The sequence below is a fragment of the Zonotrichia leucophrys genome, chromosome 2 (assembly GCF_028769735.1).
Source record: "Zonotrichia leucophrys gambelii isolate GWCS_2022_RI chromosome 2, RI_Zleu_2.0, whole genome shotgun sequence".
NCBI lineage: Eukaryota > Metazoa > Chordata > Aves > Passeriformes > Passerellidae > Zonotrichia > Zonotrichia leucophrys.
The window spans coordinates 134659607-134680577 of NC_088171.1; the positions used below are offsets into that span (position 1 = coordinate 134659607).

Here is a 20971-nt window from a genome sequence, read left to right on the forward strand (position 1 = left end):
AGTAGGCTACATTCACTACTTTCATTGAAAGAGATACTTTCTCAGTCAGTTCACTCTGGATAATACCAAGACTGTTTATTAAAAAAAAATATAAATATTGGCCTTTGAGCATTTTTTTTTTTTAAGCCTAGGGTCTATTTTTAAGAAATGCTTTTCTTTGTATGTCTTATACATTCAGTATTCAGGGAATCATGTAAAGCGTTTGAATACACTAATAGTCAACCAAGTAGATGTCCAAAATAATTTTCTGCACAGCAAATGACCAAATTGCACGTGGTACTTGGCTGAATATTTTGTTATATATTGTTTAGGAAGAGGTAGGGTAAGTTCACAATATTGTGTACTTTTTACATATTTGTCTTGTAATACACATGATATTTAGGGAACATGCAACATACAACAACCAAAATAAGTATCACAAATACATTAAAGGCAGGTTTTGGTAACCATGATGGTATTCAGTCAAAGGCTGGACTTAGATGACTTTAGATCTTAGAGATCTTTTCCAACTTTAATATTCCTATGATTCTACAGTTCTAAGAAAATTAATAGTTTTATCTTCTTCCTATGTTTATGACGTTAGACAAAATAACTCTGCTTTAAGTAGACGAGCAATGAATGTTGTCTTTCAAATAGAAAAAATATAGCACAAAGGAGTGATTTGCAGAATCTAGTTTAAAAACGAATGGGTGATCTTCAAAGTATGAAGACCCCAGAATTCTTGTCTTCAAATGTTCAGTATTTATATATTGGGAATAAAATGAAAAATTTCTCAGATCTGCTACTGATCATGAAACGGTTTTGAATATGAAAAAGACCTCTGAATGGGGAGCAATGCTTTTGCCCTTTCTTAAATGTATTACCACAGAGGCAGGAGATTGGCTGAAGAGCTCAGGCATTCCCTGCAGAATTCCAGCACAGGTCAGCGCTGCTGCTCCCTCTGCCAGTGCTTGGGCACTGGCACCCTGAAAAAATGACCAAAGTACACCTTAGAGTAAGAGTTAAAACAAGGAAAATTAGAGACAAAATGAAGGAGGAGTAACTCTGCATCCTGGATCTATCACTGTGCAGGAGTAGAAGTGGGAATACTTGACTGCAGCTTATTGAAATTGCTACAAAAATTCAGGATAGGTTTCAGAAGGACTGCCAGTGTTTTGGCTAATCAACTGTACTTCACAAGATGATGTTGAGAGTGAAGGAGGTATTTTTGCTCCAGCTTCAGTCACAGTTCCTCTTGCTACATCCTGTTGTTCTGGTGGTGCATAAACCAGATTTCAGGTAAGCAAGACTGCACACTGCAATTTCGTTGTATATGTGGTCCATGAAGGAGATCTGTACAGCTGTTTACAAATTAGGGAGGAGAACTAGAGGTTTCTTCTGTGAAGAGAGTCAGAGTGCATAAGAAATGCCGTAACCCTTTTTTTCTGAAAAATAAAATGAATTATTTTCATATTTTCCCTGATCTTTGAAGTCTAATTTCTGTGTTGCTTTAGCTCTTATAAGTTTTTTTTTCTTTTTTTTTCTTTATTTTTTTTTAAAGCATATCTGTAGATTTCAGCATAAACAATGAAAAGCAGTTTTCACATATCTCAAATGAGTGAAAGAGACTATTCAGGCCAATAGTTAGGACTCAGAGTAAGATACCAAGAAGACAGGTTTTGACATAAGGCCATTTTGGACCCTGAATAAATTACTTGACATCACTTTATTGTGTCAGTAATACAGAAGAGGAAATAAGAAAAGATACTAGGAAAAAACGCTTAGCATGCCCCTTAGCAAAGATTTCATACATAGAATCGCTACATACTATTATCTCCTGAAAATGTATTTACACCAGTGAACCTCAGCTTAGCTGAAGACAGATACTTTAAACCAATCTCAGTTTAGCACTTCCCATATTCAACAATGGGAAACATTTGCTTATTTTTCACTTGCTCCTATGCCGAGTCACAGTAGTTAATAGTTTTGTTCATGGTGTTAGTTAGCCATAAAATGTTGTTAAGGAAAAGAGTTAAGTTCATAACAAACAATAGTTTTAATTTGTCTACAGGAGTTATCCAGTGTCTGATTAGATACCAACAGTAAACATTTGCTATTTATATAATTTTTTTAATAACGGGCATCAAAGAAGTAAATTCCTTGCTTGAGAAAGTAGGGAAGAAACAGAACACGTAATTGGTGATGTCTTTGCATATCTTTGTTTTGAATCCAATGATTTGGTCTCATTTCCAGTGAGGATATCAGCAGGAGGTTCAGGATCTTGACATAGGAAGTGCTGATATTTTTCTGAGTGGTGTTTAATGCTCTGACTTCTCACCATGGCTCTCAGACAACCTTTACACCCTGTTCTAATTGAGTAAACATGCTATTGTCCCAAACACATTAGAAAAGATGAAATGTTTCTATGAGTTCAAATAAGTGATGCATTGTACATCCATCTGTTAATGAATGGATAAAAGTCCTTTGCAGTTTTAAAGGAGCTTTGTTTGTTCTTAATGTGAACCAGCTTCATAATGAGCTGAGCTGTGTGTGTATAAATAGTCCATTTAGTTAATTGTTTCCTACAATGAGATAGATTGGTAGCATCTATTTAATGTCTGATTCTGGTCTCAATAGAGCCAATTGTTTTCTACTATGGGATTAAGTAGGAACTGAAGTAATCCTAGTCTATAAATTTCATTGTGAATTCTATATTGAGAAAAAAAGCAAAACAGAAAAGAAAAATACATTCAGAAGCCTTCTTATAGGTGAATTGTGCTGATAATTTTCCTGCCCTTAAATCCTCTGAACTGTATCTTGTATTTTCTGATCTGTTAAATTTTTTTTCCCAGAAAGTTGCTCAAAAAAATTTTCCCCCCCAATTTGTGCAGTAATTTCCTTTGGCTTAAATGCTATAGAATCAAAATTCAGAATGTTGAAAATGGATGTTACTAAAGAAATATTTATTTGGAATTCCCCAAATGAGAAAGTAAAAAGGCTTTAATTCCACATGCCACAGGGCTGTTATTACCAACATTGAGATTCCCTGTTGAAATTCACAGCCTGATAAAGTAGATGTGGAAAAGTACCTTTTGAGATTAGATCAAGACTTTTAAAAGGATATTCCAAATTTATTTTGGTTTAGATACAGTAACTATACCTTTCATTTTGCAACTTCAGTTTCCTAATATCCTGTAAAGGTCTATAGTAGGGGAACTTTATTGTGTCCTTATTCACAGTCTTGAAACAGGTTTTGTCCTTTGGTCAGCTTCTCTGTATAGAACCAGAACTCTTCTTCCTTTTCTCTAAAAGAAGAATTTAAAGTTGTAACATATCTTAATATGGTATTTACCACTGGTTATTTTCTTTTCTTTTTTTTTTTTTTTCTGCAATACTTAGATGAAAAAAGTAGAAGGATGCTCATTTGTCTGAATGTGTCAGTCTGTTGCTGCTGTTTTGCTTAGCTCCTGCGTATGTTTAAACTTCCTTTGACAGAGGCTTGCTTTTGCACATGTTCAGAGTATGCTTGTGGGAGAACACAAGACCCAGTATGATACCTTGATTTATTTTATCAATAATATTAAGCTACAGTATTGGTTGTAATTTAGTATTTGATTTGATTGACATTTATTTAGGGCAGAAGTATTATGCTTATTTGGCTTTTTCTTTTTTCAAATTAAATAGGCCAAACAGTTATCCTGTGGAATCTAGAAATAGTAAAACTTCTTTCCCCATCATCTGTAGCTATTAAATTTTGCATCTCACTCTATCCTATTAGAGGAATACTCTTAACAGCACCATATATATACACTTAGACATCAAGTCAGGGAGAAATTCACAGAGATTTTTGCTGTATAGTGCAAGGATATTTCAAATATTACTGGAGGTTCACACACATTTTTGTAATCATAGTCAAAATAATATAACTTACAGTAGCATTTTGGCCTTGTTTTGCACCTCTCTGTCTGCCTTAAATCTTTACCTGCCTTTATTTCCAAGTAGTTAAAAAAGGCACCAGTTCAAAGATTTCTGATTTTTTTCCTTCTTTCTAGCTTGTTTTAGGTTTTTTAGAATGTCTATCACAAAGGGAAGTCTTTCTTTTTTTACTGGGTATCATTCGACCTTGAGTGAGAGTGTCACATGTCATTACAGAATCGTAGATAGAGTTCATTAGGTATAAAATAAATGTCAGAGCTCTAGACATTTTGTAGCAAATTAATGTTTTAACATTGACAATGGTTGTTGGTCCAGTGACATAAGAGAAAATGAGGTTCTCTAGACAAGAAAGGTCCATTAATTTTGCACTAAAGGCTCTACTAGTTTGTATATTATGGATAAACCAAAATACCTGGAGATTTTTTTTTAATTCTCATACACATCAGTTGTGTCCCTTAAGGAATCTGAAATACATTTAACTTGATAATAAATACTGAAATAGAAATTCATTATTCATAGGAGTAAGTATTTAAACACTCATAGAATGAAATATTATGAACAATTTAACACAATCATCACTAAAAAGGTATATTCTAAGACTGGGAGGAGACTGTATCTAGTAGCAAACTATGGAATTTATGCGTTACAGGCCAGATTTTTTTCTCTAATACTCTCTTCCATTTAAAATTCTCTGAGCTAATAAAGAAGTGGTTTTATGAGGGAGCTATATGCTATGATCATACATGATATGCTATATTTTAGCCCCTTTAAATGCCCAGAAAAAAAAATACATGAAACATTTACTGACAGTGCAGAATGATTTATGCATAACCTTTGTTTAGTTTGTTTTCTCTAAAAAGCTTTATTTTCCTTTTTTCTCAAAAATATCCCATCTTCTAAATAAAATGTCAAAACTTTCATTTTGAGTGACTGCTACTGCTTCTTCATTTGACTGTTACTCTTTATCCATCATACTGTTTCTGAAACATCTTACAGTCTCTTCTCACTCAATGACCATTTTCTGTGTTTTAGATATATTGCTCTATCTTAATTAAGTGTTGATTTTTGTTTGTATCATCTTTGTTTTTTGAACTGGGAATAATTGCCCAAGCTTAATTTATTTGGTATGTCTATAGTCATAATATTTAATGATCCATTATTATGCCAGATCTCAGCTGCACAGGAGTGATCCATATTTTTGAAGCAATTGGGTATCTACAGATGCCAACAAAGAGGCATTTGCTAGCCTGCAAGGAAAGACAATAAAATCTATGCAATCAATGTATGCATTTGTCAGGCTTTGCACTGGAGTGTGCGTGACAAGTCATGTTCAACCTGTTTGCTGTAGTTAATGTGTTTTGGGGAAACAAAATAATAAAAAGCATATTTAAACAACACAGTGGGAAGGGCAAAGGGATTCTCAACAAACACCATTTCTCAAAAGAGAAAAACTGTGTTTATTCAACATAAACAAATACACTGAGAAGTGTTTTGCCGGAGAAACTGTTTCAAGCTATTTGCTTAAAGTGTGAAAGAGCTTTATTAGAGTGAATATGCTTTGACTTGGACAACGCCTCTTTTGAATTTCAATAATAGCTAAACCCTTGTGAAAAATACTTTCAGTAAATGTGCATGTTTATCAAAACGCAGATGATAAAATTGCTGGTAAATATAACTTTGTTTAAGATAAACTAATATGTTTACATATATGTGCCGAAATGATGCATTCTTTCTATAAGCAGAGCCTATCTCATCTGATACTTCAGAAGGATCCTTGGCATGTTTACAGCTGCATGCTGCATTTCTTGAATTCCAGAGTTTGAATTCTGTCAGTCTAAAACCATTGAGTCCAGCATGTTCATAGGAAAGTCACCCAGGAAAATTAAATTTACATAAACAAATTATTCTATCAGCCTCTGCCAACACCTACATTCCTCAGTCTTATAAATGGTCCAAACCTTCAGTTCTGAAGTCAGACATTTCCATTTGCTGATTCCCTGAAATTATATCTATTGACAAATCACATGCCAGCCTCTGTCTGTTTAAGTAAGACCATAAAAATGCTAAAACTATAAATTTTCAAAATGTTAGTTTTGTGGAAACCTGTAGGATCCTTACTGATGAGCTATACCCCATTGTCCATGGTTATTGCAAGGACAGGTACATATGCTGAAAATAGATGAGGAAAATAAGAAGTCTTTAATATTCCATCAGCAGCAGAGAGAACACTGCATGTTATATTCACAATTATGCTCCAGAATGGAATATTTCAGCATTAAAGGCAATGACCCATATACATCTATGTATACATATAAACAGATTTAAAAACAAATTCATGGGGATATGCAGAATGAAACAAACATTCCAGTTTTGCCATAATTGTATTATTGTTAGGATTTTAATAGTAGAGCAGGAAAAATTATTGGTTTGCTAAGGAATTGGAACAAATAATAGATAAAAATATTCTATTATACTGCAAGTCAGTAATATGAAGTATGAAACACAGTTTGACATACAACCCAATACCAAATCTGCAAAATATAATTTTATTGGTCTTGTTATAATGCAGGCATACTCCAAAAATCACTAAGTCTGAAACATAACCCATCATCTAGAAGATATTTGTTGACTTTATAATTTTACAGGTTTTGATGCACTGTGAAATCTGAGTTCATTACACAGAGGAAGAACTGCCATGTAAACTGAGACAGATTCTGGCAGAACATCACTTCCTTTATTGTTAAAGGGGGTTGTTTTACATAATAATAATGCTGGAAAATGTTCAAATGTGTGTAAGTTAAATACTTACCCCATCCTTCAACTTTAAATGAAACAGTTCTGAAGCTGTACAGTGATAATATCTTTATTGATACCCATTTAATGTGCCGTGTATTGGATTAGCTGGATTTAGCACCTATTATATATATATATATATATATATATGGCTGTAATATTAACCATTCTATTCAATGTCACTTGGAAAGACTGTTAAACTTTTGTAAAGTAAAATTGTCATCAAAGCATAGTTCCTACTGGACTGATGTAGTAATGTTACACATATATATCTATCAACCTTTCATTGTTAGCAGCCACTGCAAAAAAATGACCTGCAAAATTAATTAGTCTTCAAAGTCTGTATATAGTCCCATTTTGGGCATTCACATAAGCATATGGTTCAGCTTACAGTCTCACAGTCAGACCAAAAATTCTAAATTGAGCCCCTTATAAGAATGAAGTTGATAGAGTTACATCATCTCATACAACACACTGTACGTTCTGCCTAGGAGTGTATGCTCCCAACACCCGGTTCACGTGTGTGGCTTATCCCCACCTCAGCAAAAACCAGTTCTGAAACATTTGTAATGTGAGACAAATGCAAACACAATGTGCTTATCTACTCAGCAAAAGGTCTGCTCTAAAAATGCTCTGATAGGCTGTTCAGTGTTTTCAAGACAGCAGCTGAACACATATAAATGTAGTAAGAAGTTTATGTTTGGTTTCCAGGATCAGTGGTTTTGGCGAGTCAGGAACAACAGGGTCATGGATGGATACCCCATGCAGATTACCTACTTCTGGAGGGGACTGCCTCCCAGCATTGATGCAGTTTATGAAAACAGTGAGGGGAACTTTGTCTTCTTTAAAGGTAAGAAAGAACAAAAATAAGATTTTGTGTAACACTTTTGAGTGTGATGTTTTCTTGAAACACATCTTGTTTATTTTTACTAATGATTTGTAAATCTTATTGCAAATTGGTAGCTAAATGATGAGTATATAAGTTAGCATTTTCTTGTTTGGCAATTACATTTTAATTTATGATTACATAATTACATAATTAATTACATTAATTTATGATATCAAAATATTTGGTCCTTTTTTCTTACATATTCAATCAAAATTTGAAAGTATAAATATAAGACATAGAAATGAAGTGATCTGTTATGAAATAATTTTTAAAATGTGTTTTAGGAAGACACAATGAACACATTTCCATTATTAATTTTTGTGTAGTTCTCTTTGCTCTTCCTTTTAACATATGAATTTCTTATATATTAAAATGAATAATTTTAATCATTCTGCTATATATACCTCACTGTACTGCATTTTATTTGTTTCATCTAAGACTTGTGATGTTAGGAGTTTCATGTGGGGAAAATAATCTTTTTCATAGATGTGTATTTAGTGTTTTTAAAGGAGTATAAACTCCAGAAAATAGGCGACTTAGAAATTGTTGTGAACAATTCTTTCCAAATTTCACTCTAGACATCAGCTCTTCTTCAAAATTAAAGTTCTTGAACATGTACCTTATTTAGATTTAATGATAAAGTTATCTTATATGTTTAACAATGCATACTTAGTGACAAAATCTTCAAATTACATAAAGTTTTAGAAAATAATCATGTGACAGAATAGAAAACTGAATAGATAAGAAATATGTGAAAAATTATTCAGCTTTTTAGTGTTGTGAGTGATTAATTTTTTTAACTACAAAAAAAAAGGTATATTTTAAAAGTTGTTATGTTAAAAAAGAAAATTCATTTTTAGAAGTGGAATCATTAATGGGAAGTAAGAATATTGCATTCACTACAGAAACAATCTTGGGAATGTTAAATAAAATATATTTAATAAATTGCAGGACCACTTCATAACTGTAAAATGAAGTTTATGTTTTACTAAAAGTGAACTTGTATTTTTGTGTGAATCATAAGGAAAATGATATTACATGTAGTGCAGTTTCTCTTTCGATACAGCAAATGCTTTACTTCTGTTGCCATAAAATAAACTTCAAGTCATTCAACTCTGAAAAGTTTATATGGTTGGGAATCATGATCAAGGTACCTCTAAATCTCCATCTCACTGCTTGATTTTTAGGTCTGTAGGACATGGAAGGATAAAAGTATTATTCTGCAGCTATTCTTTTGCACTACTTCTACAAAGAGCAAAGTAGCTATCCTGGCATTCCAGACTTCTGCCTTGATAATGCTGGGATCCATTATCTAAGCTCCAGACAGAAATGATCAAGCTTATTGTTATAGCTGCTTCTTTTCCTTCCCAATGACCTTGAAATATGTTTCCTCATTATTTAACTCTTCACCCACTGCTGACTGGCTCCTGTTAGGTCTTAGAGGAATAGGCTGATCCTGTAGTTTATGGGCTAGGAGGGAAGGAGGAGGGAACTTCTCAAACAACAGAAGGAGGAGGGAACTTCTCTATTTTTTTCTCTGGGAAATTAAATCAAGATTAATTAAAGCAAGCAGGAACAGCAGGATTGTGCTCTTAGAAGTCAGAATTGTGTTTTCCTTTCACATCATCCCCACCTTACGCTATCTGATTTCAGACCAGTTAGTTTTGTGCCTTCTAGCTGATATCATATGATATTTGGATATTCTGCTGTAGGTTTTTTTTTTTTCCATATGACTTATTCAAAGTTCCTTCTGTTATTTTTCCAATGACATTTGTATTATTCCCTTATTTGCCAAAGCCAAAAGTCTTTGTATTTCCTTGTGCAATTTAAAAAAATATTTTTGCTTCTCTGCCATGACTTCATGACTCTTAATATCTAACTGTTGTTGTTTTCTGTCAGTGTAATTCATGTTTTTCCACTGCTACAGAATCAAAAAATTCAGCTGTCTTCTGTGTGGGTATCCTTGAAAATTCCTTTTCCAAGGATCTCAACTGCCTTGTGGAACATGATTACAGAAACATATATAAACAGACTGTAGGTAAATTATCATTGTCTCATTTCTTCTATTCCGTCACAAAATTTCCTAGGAAAAGGTTACATGTCTTCCTTCCAAAGGTGCTAGAAATAGACAAGCTGGTTGTTGCTAAGATGATGAGCAAGTAGAATGCCTTATCCTGGTAGTGTGCTTTACCAGTGTAAAATTGGTCCAAACAAGTAAGTTCTAGAAGGAACTTTAAATCTGAAGTCTAGCATACAGATATGTTAACAAAGCACATACCTAAGCCAATGTCTACATGTGTTATTCGGAGAATAAAATAGAAAAGATGGATTAAATGCCAGCAGAAAACTTGTACTGGTTTAATGTCACTATGCGCTCCTCTAACTCGCATTATAGTGTCACCTATAACTGCCCTCTCCTTAGTGCTGACCCATAGTATACTCCAAATATACAGGCTAGACATTAGCAAAAAAAATGCTCCCAGATGGAGTGGATGGGCACTGGAATGGGCTGCCCAGGGAGGTGGTGTAGTCACTGTCCCTGGAGGTGTTTAATAAAAGACTGGATGTGGCCATGGTTTAGTTGATAAGGTAGTGTTAGGTCATAGGTTGAACTTGATGATCTCCAAAGTCTTTTACAGCCTAGCTGATTCTGTGGCAAGTTCCTAATCCATCCCAGCAGAGCTCCATGCATGCCAGCAGGTCACTGACACAGACAGCAACATCCCCATGTCCTCTTCCCTGCCCATCCTTTGTAAAGAGCCAGTAGCCTTCCATTCTAACATCCCATTCATAGAAGCCATCCCACTATGTCTCTGTGATGCCAGTAAGATCACAGCCCTGCAGGTGTGCACAAATTTCCAAGCACATCCCTAACTCCTGTTGTTATTCTGGATAATACCTGCATTTCCACAGAGACATTTAATTTGCAGCACCTAATGAAACCAACTTACTGACTGGAGTGGCTGGAATTCCTTTGTGCTGTTTCAGGTGCTCTCCTGCTGACCTGTGATCTCTCTCCAGGCTCTGGACATCTCTTGCTGGCACTGACATCAAACTGGTAGGAGTGGGGTGGATTGAGGTTCTCCCTCCACCAGTAACTTTATTTAAAATCCCTCTTTACCAGCTTGGCAAGCCTATGACCAAGATGCTCTTCCTGTTCCCTGCCAGATGGACTCATCAGCCCTCAGTAGACCAGATCATACTCGTAAAGTACAGAGCAATCTGGTGGATAGCTGCTTATAAAAAACAGATGTTTGAATTCTTGTTATTATTCATTACCAGTGTCCATGCTGAATGATAATAAGATGGCATCAAAAAGATACCTTTTTTTTTTCTTTTAATGAGAAAACATGAATAGTTAAATTCATTCTGTGTACCTTTGGGAATTTATATAGTGCTAAAAATGAAATTGTCAAGCCATCTGTGCTGTTGAATGTTATGGTAAACCAAATGTAGCAATAGAAAGGCTGCTGTAAAACTCATACTACCAGTGCCTCCATCATAACATTCTACTGCACTTACCCCATGGCCTGACAGTTTTATATTGAAAAATAGATTCACTATAGTGTCAGATCATGCAACAGAGAAATGACAGAAACTTGATGTGGGAAATAGAGAATGGGGAAAAAGGAACCATGAATAGTAATTTTAGGATTCTAGAAAAAGACTAGATACAGGTTTGAAAGACCAAAATTAAGAGGAATGGTGCTGGAATAAACCAACATTTGGGATTAGATGTTAATTTTTTAACTGATTTAAATTACATGTAATTTTTTAAAAATTTGGAAATCCATCTCACCACTCTAACAGAGTCATGATATGCCACACACTTCTTGCACTACACATCTACCATAATTGCAAATAATGTGGACAAAAACCCAGAAGCACAATTATTCAGATTCTATAAAGGAAGAACTAGTTGCTAAAAACTGGATATTATTTGGCAGTAATCAGTAGGAAGTTAAACAGTCTAAATAATATCTAGAATATTGTAATTTTAAGTGAGGTATAGCAATAAAAATGCCCTTTATTTCCAGTACTTTTTTTAGAATGTCAAAGATGGATTTTGAGAAACTTCAAATAATTCCATGGTTCATCCTTCTCAGCTGTTTCCCTACAGTGATGATATTTAACAAAGCATTATTTCAAGAAGTAAGACATTTTAGCTTTTTTATCACTTGCTTCACTCTCAGCTTCTGACCTTGCCAATCTGCTTCTTATTATATTAGACCTTACAAGAGGGAATAAAAGCGGAAAGATTAAACATTCTGAAATTTCAGACTTCATGAAACATGTGGTGCTTTATTCTCTATGAAAATAACAAACCTACCAATGAGACCTTAAAAAAAAACCTTTACAAAATAAACACAGTGGTGGTTTCTGCCAAGGGCACAGGTTTTGACTCCAAAGAAGCATTAGTTATCTATAGGAAGAATAAAAATATTACTAATTTTGTTATATTTCTTTCCATTATGATCAGAATTAATGAAGTTTTACTGACTATTAGTGGAAGTGGAATGTGAACTACATGAAAGCATACAGACTGTAGCATTAGTTTGTACTATATTTAAAGTTTTATAAATATGTAAGAAATAAAATTATCTCATTCACATCACAGTTGGGCATCTTTTGCACTGGTTTTCAGCTTTAACTTCTCCTAACATTGGGTTCTGATCAAATTCTGTTGATCAGATCAATTCTCTGATAAATAGACACCCACTTTCCTCCAGGTGAGAGACAGAAAAAGAAAGATCCAAAACAAGACCTCCTAAAACCTCCTAAAAAAACCAACCAAACAAAAAACTGAAGTGAAAGCTGTCAGCCAGATGGAACATTTGGATTTCTTGTATACAGTACTTCTCATTAACAATCAGCACAGTTATAGCAGACTAAACATGTCTTCTAAAGCAAATGTTAAATAAAATTCCTGCTAGTTAGCATCAATCGGCTTTGCTTACATATGTTAGAGATCTCAATGCTTCCCTGTCTCTGCAGAATACACATAAATTTACCTTTTCTCTCTTTTCTAAGAAAGAATTTGTTTCTTAGTAAGAAATTGTGTGAAGAATTCAGTTTCTTCTGCCTGTTCCCACATCTGCACTTTCCTTTTAATTCAGTATCTCTGAATATGCAAAAAAAATGCGTGGCTCAGTGGTGCTGTTTTTTACAATGGCTTGTGCATAACCATTGTTTATTTTGTTTATAACCATTGGTATGACCTGATCTTGTTGATAGTTAACTTTGCCTCCTTGGGTATGGCTGATAACGATCTATTCATAACAATTGCTTTGACTTTATTCCTTGTGAGGCACAGAGAAAAGTATTGGCATTACATACATCACAGCATATGCCTCTCAGTGCTGTGCAACAGCTGTCATTTTGAATGATCTTCTGAAACAGAAATGAGCTGGCCCAGGATCACTCACTGGATGCCATCTGTTGTTCACACCACAAGTACCAACTAGGAAGGTTCAAAACACATGACTTCTCTTATCATTGCATTTGAAACTGCCATTAACATCTGAAGCTTTCTGTATCCAGTCATATGAATTGGCAAAAAATAAACCACATGGGAGGAGGGACAGAGAATGATTGAAGGTGCTCACCTCTGTCATTGTCAAACCCTGTAAGTGAATTTTTATAAGGCATCTCAGTAAAGGTAAATCTCAGGTTAGCAATGACCTTAATCCCAGGTCAACAGAGAACTCATCTTCCCCTGACTGCTCTTCATAGATCTCTGTGTCTCTTTCATTTTCAGTACTTCAAATGACTCTGTGCATACTCATTCTTTGAGCCTTTCCTTCAATTGGCAGGGGAGGGAAAATGGATCTGTTGAACAAACTGTAGTGTCTGTGCTTGAAAGTGGGTGACAAGCAGCTGTAGAGAAGCTGATAAAAAATTAACCCTGGAAACCCAGCATGGGAGGGATGGAAACTATACCCCCTCTCCTAATTAAAACTCTGATAAAATGAAAACATGCTTTAAATCACCACAGTACAAACAGGGAGATCAAAAAACCCTTTCCTTTAAACAAATGTTTAATACCACAGAGGGATAGCTAAAATATAAAACCAACTGCAAAACAGCTCTCTGGGTTTTCCCCCTTGATGATTCTGGCATACACCTGATCCTAGGTCTTTGGGGTAATATTACATTTCCTTATAAAATATTTATACAGCACAGTACCTTAACCTCCTAAATCTGTATAACAACCTGTCTAGCCTTAAAGGCAAGTACAAAAACTAATGTGAACAGCCATGATTTTATCTCTTACATCCTCCTTCCAAATGTGTTTCAGCAAAAATTATTTTCAAACTTTTCCCCTTATATTTCAAATATCATTGTCATGCATAGCAATGGATAGACCAAAGTGAAGAATCCAATAAGGCCAATTCAATATATATGTTCAAGAATGTTGTCTAGATTTTTTTTGGTGATTTAGCTCCAAGTGTCCATGTGATGTCAAAGAGTACCTTCTCCTTCAGTCATTATTACTAAAACTAGCAATACTTTTTGGAAAAAATGATGATGGTAATGCTTTGAAGAGAGAACAAACACATGGTTTTTTCACAATGGAGCTCATAGTCTAGCCTGAGAAGAGTGTACTTGTGGTCAAGGGGACAGAACACAAAGAGAAGACAGGCATCCAAGCAAGCTCATCAGATAAGTACATAAATCCAAATTATGCTCCCCCTTTCCTATTTCTAGGGAGCATATGGGGATCTTTATTCCCTTCTTTTAGCCAAAGCTGTGTTTGAAAGAGAAGTCTGCTGAAAAGACAAAGGTGAGAAGTGAGTTTTGAAGAAGAATTAGAAGAAAGAAGAAATGCAAAAAGGAGAAGATATTTGCAAGAATAGGACAGGTGGCACAGTATGTTGAGAAGTCCCCTAGGAGGACAACAAAATTATCGAGGAAATATTGGGCTATAAGCTTAATATGAGATGGTGAAGCAGGTGAGATAATCATGGAAGTATTCAGTGAAGAAGAACTTGTCCTGGAAGGTAGAGGAAAGACTCAAGCTTGGAAAGTGGAGCTGTGGGCTGTTAAGGTAAGCCATCCAGCTGGAAGAGAGACCACAGGAAGCATCCTCTCCCACAAACAGGGGGCATCTCGACTATAAAACACTGGTGCAGCTGCTACTTCTGTAGGCGTGGATCCCTATGTACACAAAATATTTGTCTAGTAGCTGCAGTTACCCCTCTAGCAGTAGGGGTTTCATCCACTCAGCACTGCAGCCCAGCAAGCCCCAGGCTGTCATTCATATTTAAGACAGTGACCTGAGTAGCCTGGGTAATCTGAGGTTTGTGTAGACACTGTGCTAACAGCAACTGGAGTTGTACAACTACATTGTATTTTCAGCACTTCATAAGTCAGCTGGGGGATTTTGAATTATTTGCCACCTACAGACAAAGCTGAAGTCTTACTGCCACTGGCAACCCACCATTACCTTCAGTAACAAAAGGTATTCACCTCTGGGATCCAGACTCTCAGTCTGCTGTCTTTAGGCTGCCCTAAAAGAAAAGATGTTTTAATATTAAATTCTATGGCTATTTCTGAAACATCCTTCATAAGTAATTTAAATTCTTGGGGAGAAATACAGAGTAATAAATGTCTCTATGAAAATTGTCATTTCTATTTTTTTTGTGTTTCTTACCTTGCTTTTCTTATAAAATTCTCTCTTTCCTCATGAAACGTAAAACTGCTGCGTAGTTTTTCTGTAAATGTATTACATTATCAACCAGAGTCTCTTAAGGTGATTTAATTTTCACTCTACTTTTGATCACTGCATAGTTGGTAATAAAATATTCTGTAGACTTATTTGACGAAAGGTGCTTTATAAATGTGAGTATCCATAAAGCATATTTAATTTTGCATTGTCTGCAGCGATGGAACATTTTTAATTTCATTGTATTTGGAAGAATTGCTACTACAGACCCTTGGGAGTCTTTCTTATTTCTTAAGAGTGCATTAATATTTCTACTGACAGTACTGATGATTAACAGATACATATGTGTGTGTTTGTATGCTTTTGTACAGGTAACAAGTTCTGGGTTTTCAAGGACACTACTCTCCAGCCAGGTTATCCTCATGATTTGATAACACTTGGAAGTGGAATTCCTTCCCATGGCATTGATTCAGCAATTTGGTGGGAAGATGTTGGAAAAACCTACTTCTTCAAAGGAGATAGGTTGGTATAGGATTTCTGCAAGGGAACAATTCAATGGACACCAGCTAAACATGTTAACCTTTTCCTCTGTTTCTGAAAAAGATGAAATTTACTCCTCCTGTATGGATGGCTGTAATGTTTTCACATGTCTTATAACCTAAATTATATTTTCATGAGTATCTTGGAGTGGGTATAAGTATATCCAGTAGAAAAGTTCTGTTCTAGAAGTCAACAAGCAAGTCACAGTTGTGGTAAATTTAAACTTAAATATTCAAAATGATTTGTTTATGTACACTCTTACATCTTTCTTTTTATCCACATTTCTAAACCCAAAACATAAGCAGGCTAGGCATGATCCAAAGCTTTTAAGGTCAGTGAAAATGACTTTGCTACTATTTGATAATGAGGTAAAAGAGGGAACTCAGAGCTGAATCTGAGAGCTAGAGAAGAATTTGAGCATTTTCTTGGAATTACTTCTAAATAAATCTTTTAAATCTTCTAAATAAATCTTATAAATCTATAGGGACACATATAATAATAATAATAATAATCATCATCATCATCATCATCATCATCATTATCATCATCACAACCTCCCAACAAAAAGAAAAGCACAGAAAAAACCATTAAATCCAAGGGTTTTTCTATTCCTGAAATACTTGTACTAGTCACTTAGTTTCTGTATCTTTATTTACCTGTAAATAAAAAAAAAGGAAAGGAATGCTTGCCTGCTTTATAGAGACGTTAGGAGAATTCATTTTGAAACACTGCAAGTTGTCTGAATGATGGATTTTACAGGTTTTCAGTATAGTACTGTGTTTGTTGATTGATGTATTGCTGGGAAAATTTTGTGTGCTCAGAGACAAATTATTCCTTTTAATAACTGTAATATTTCTACTAGTCTTATTAAAACTATGTCTTCTTTTGTTACTGTGTGGTACTTAGTGTTCTCAGACACTAAGATTATTCATGGATCACTTAAGAAATCAATTTAATGCACATCATAGAATATGTTTAGGAGAATATCGTTTGTAATCTTTTAGCAGTACTGTAAAAATTGCACTACAGAATGCTGCAACAAATTTTATGGTTAAAGCTATTTTTATTATTTAAAAAAATATAGCTCTCCATCACTAATGGTGAGTGAAGTAGATAACTAAGTCAAATTTTTGTAATGTTTTAAAAATAGGTATCATTTCAAGCAATCAATTTTCACAGTGAGTAGAAGATGCCTAAATAATTTGCTTCCTGTGGTTCTTTAAAAATTCTTTAAAAATTCAAATTCTTTTTCAGGTAGTAATTTTCCACCTCCACATATATATTATTAAAAAATGTACAGTAGGAATTTTTTGTGACTTTTACTTCCTTTAGGCTTTATTCAGCAATGTCCTTTTATAGTACCATGCATAGGCAGTTACTTATATTCAGGACTTTCCTAAAACACAATTGGTAATAATAGAAGACAAAAAGAACTAGCAGAGAAAACAGGAGCTGGCAGAAAAGTTGCTACTTTGAGCTAACAAGCACAATGAAACTCAGCAGGATATAAATGCAATAGAGTATGTTAGAAGAAGATTGAACATAAGCCTTGCAGAGATAATTGAGCCATTACAGGATATTGACCATCAGTGGGAATAAACCCTTACAACAGTAAGTTTCTCTATGTGCATTGCTTATGAGATCAAATATTGGCTATAAAATAAAAATAATAATAAACTGACCAAGCAAAAAAGTAAAAAAACAATAAAATCCCATTAATTAAACCAGTATGAAGGTTTAAAAGTTGAACTAGTAAACAGTCATATGTCTAAAGCAGGTCATGTATCAAACATTGTTGTTGTAATTTGATATTATCTATTTCAACACTCATGATAATTCTTCTAAATAATTGTATGAAACATATGAAGGAGAAAAAAATTGACTACAGAAAACATTTGTCCCTCTGTTATTCTTATCCTACCAGAACTGAGTCATCTGGGACTAGAAAATAATAGGTTTGATGAACTTCTTGACAAATGTCCTCATTTATGCCCCTGTCTGGTCCAACTTTTTATGCACTTTAGAGTTTAAATCAATGTTTTTTACTTCATAAAGCTTAATCGTTCAATGGCTTGGGATACCATTAGGTAAATAGGCTTAGATATAGACCATAGTTTAGCAAATATTTTTCAACATCCCTTTTTCTAAAGCTATGAAGTGGACTTAGATTTTTTTTTCCCTCTGTTATTTATCAGTCTTTGAGATACAGCAACAAGTTTATATAGGCTGTAGAGCTCAAACCCTCATTAGGGAGTTTGCTTGTGAACATTTGGCATGCCAAATAGAATCAGGACCAGGCTTTTCCTTACCCTGTAGACATGTTCACTACTCCAGCACAGATTGCTGAGGTGAGGTCATGATCAGTCCTTCCCTAGTAGGATCCCTAATCATTCTCATCAATGATGAAAATGCAGAAGTTCTGTGACTTCAGAGTGTGCACTGAGTATGTCCTCAAAGACTTTTAATGACAGAGGACATCTTTGAAAGTCATTTAGGGCTAGTGGGAAACCAGAGCTTATTAAAATAAGGAGCTCAAAAAGTTGAAAGGATTGGAAGAGAAAAAGGAAAAGGAGAGAAATTATGGAGGCCACAAATAGAGTTCTGAAATAGAGGGAGAGAAAAAGAAGGTATATTTCTTTAAAAATGCAAACTAATGACCAAGAAACTTAGAGTTTAAAGATGAGGAAGAACTGGTTTCAACAGTATTAAAGTTAGACCTTTGTTTACTACTTCTACATGATGTTTCTGCATGTAAACTTTCAAAGATGTTTTTTATCCAAATAAAGACCATTGTGTTGTTGACTGGTAGCTGATGTATATGTGACTAGATTAAGAATTGAGGCTATAAAAATAATTTAGGCGCAAGAAAGAAAAAATAAATACAAATGTCTTTTTAATCTAACTTGACAACACCTAACCCACTGGAAATCTGCCATCTTTTAATTTCATTGAAAGTTTAAAGCCCTACAGGGAGAAATACTGAGAAATTTAGATCACCACACTTTTCTAAAAAGATGAAAGTGTGAATCAATTAGAGTGCCTAAGTACCTTCACAGCGATAAAATATCATCCACATAAGAATTGTTTAATATATGATGACCGTAACAAGGATTTCTAAAAACTGAATTCAAATGAGAAACAGGATCAAGTTTTTAGCAGTAACCAGATTACCAATGATAGTGATAAAACTATGTTCTAAATTGATGGAGTAAATCAAAATATGAAATGACCCAACAAAATGTTAGGATACGCAGAGGACATTAGAGATGCTGTACTCTTAGAACCAACTTGTATGCATAGCAATTTGATCAGCAGTAAAAGGAAAAAGAAATTATCAATATCATCTTAAAGTGTAAATAAATCACAAGTGTAAATACTTCTCAGATGTTCAGGATTACTCGAATTGCACACTGAAGCTTTTTAAGTTTGAGTTTAAGTTTGAGAAAGGCTGGCTGGCAAAAAGGCACACAAACAGGTTGAATTTTATAATACACTGCATCTATTTAGTGATAATGAAATAAAATTAAAAGCTTCTGTAATGCATACATATGAAGAGTTAAATTAAGATTGCTGGCAGTATTTTAATTTGAATCTACTGTCACTTGCATTATTACAATATTATGAGAAGCATTAATGAACATTGGTTTTTTGCATGTGTTGCATCTCTCTGTGTCACTGTGAAAAAGCCCTAGGCATCAGAATTGTGGTGATTATAAGTAAGATGCATGCTGGTTTAGTTGTTGAAGTGCAAAAATATTTTATCTTCTATCTATTTATACGAAACAGCAAATAGATTTATTTGTAATGAATGTTCAAAGAGAAGAAATCCAGAATTTCCACTTGTGGTTAATGAATGTAGCAAGTGTTAGAGGGGGAAAATATAAAGTTACTCATCTGCTATCTTACAAATGTGGGTTTTTGTCCTTTAAAAAATATTTCAGGTACTGGAGGTACAGTGAAGAAATGAGATCCATGGACCCTGGTTATCCCAAACCAATCACAATTTGGAAAGGTATCCCAGAATCTCCTCAGGGAGCCTTTGTCCACAAAGAAAATGGTATGCAAACATGTTCTTGTTTTAATGATTTATTTACACCTTTATGTAAGATAGAGCAGGTGTTTATAGTAGTATGTAAGATAGAGGGATGATTGACTGTTCAGCTTAAGTGGTGCAGGAATTCTTGATATATGAGCAGAGCATTTCCTGCTATGGAACTGGCTTTAGTGAAAATGCCCTTTTAAGTGTTTAACTGCTCTTTTAACTGTTTAGCCTAGGGCTGAAAAAGCTTTCAAATTTAGTATTATAAACCCTAATTTCCATTCTTTTTTTCTTTTGTCTTAATTCATTTTGGTTTTGTTCTCTTCTGAATTATAGTATCTCTTAAAACAATCTTCATAAACACATTAAATATCTATTGAATTGTTAAGATGTTAGCTTTTTAAACAGCTTAGAAGGTATTGCTTTCATTCTCAAATCCAGCAAAGGGAAGCAAAATCTTTATCTAAGCAGAAATATGCCAATGAATTTATGTAAATCAAAGATGTCATAAGTCCATGATGTAGAAAAGCAGATAACAGGGATTTTAGTATGATGTATTACATTTATCAAGATACATCATCACATACCTAGAGTCTGGAATCTCAGCTGGATACACCAGAAAACAAGTGAGAGCAGCCAAAATCTGCTCCAGCTTAGGAGAATTCAGTGCTACCCAGGGGATGGTGGCTGGCTGCCAACAGAGCCCTCAGTTGCACAGAGGGTTTAGATCCTTTGATGGGAATAAAAATATGCATTTGTTGTATCCTATCATTGTTGGACAATTGTTATCTGGCATATATGATTTATTTATTAGTAGGTTCTGAATTAATTCTGTTTACCTCGTAAGACAGTGCATATATCTATTGCCATAATATAATTGCCTTTTAATAAGAAAATAAAGATCTTTCTTTCCTTTTATAAAACATTTTAGTCTCCTATTTCTACCTCTAACTTGATTAAGTAATTTGCCATGGAAATGTTTGGGGTTTTTTTCAAAAATATGTTTAATTGCTTCCTTGCTTTGTGTCTGTTGCACCCAGAAAAAGAAACCCTTTCTGTATTTTGGCCTTCTTTTGCTAGATTGAATTTTCTGTGTTGCTTTTAACTGGAAAGTAGGTCACTCAAGATG

General features: G+C 34.4%; 1 protein-coding gene across 1 annotated transcript in view; it reads left to right on the forward strand.

Moving 5' to 3' along the window:
* Positions 1-20971, forward strand: part of MMP16 (matrix metallopeptidase 16) — a 167680-nt gene that overhangs the window by 139261 nt on the left and 7448 nt on the right. Inside the window, exons 7-9 of the mRNA XM_064706549.1 lie at positions 7420-7558; positions 15635-15785; positions 19745-19860. Coding sequence (XP_064562619.1) covers positions 7420-7558; positions 15635-15785; positions 19745-19860 — 406 coding nt within the window. The remainder of the gene's footprint in view (positions 1-7419; positions 7559-15634; positions 15786-19744; positions 19861-20971) is intronic.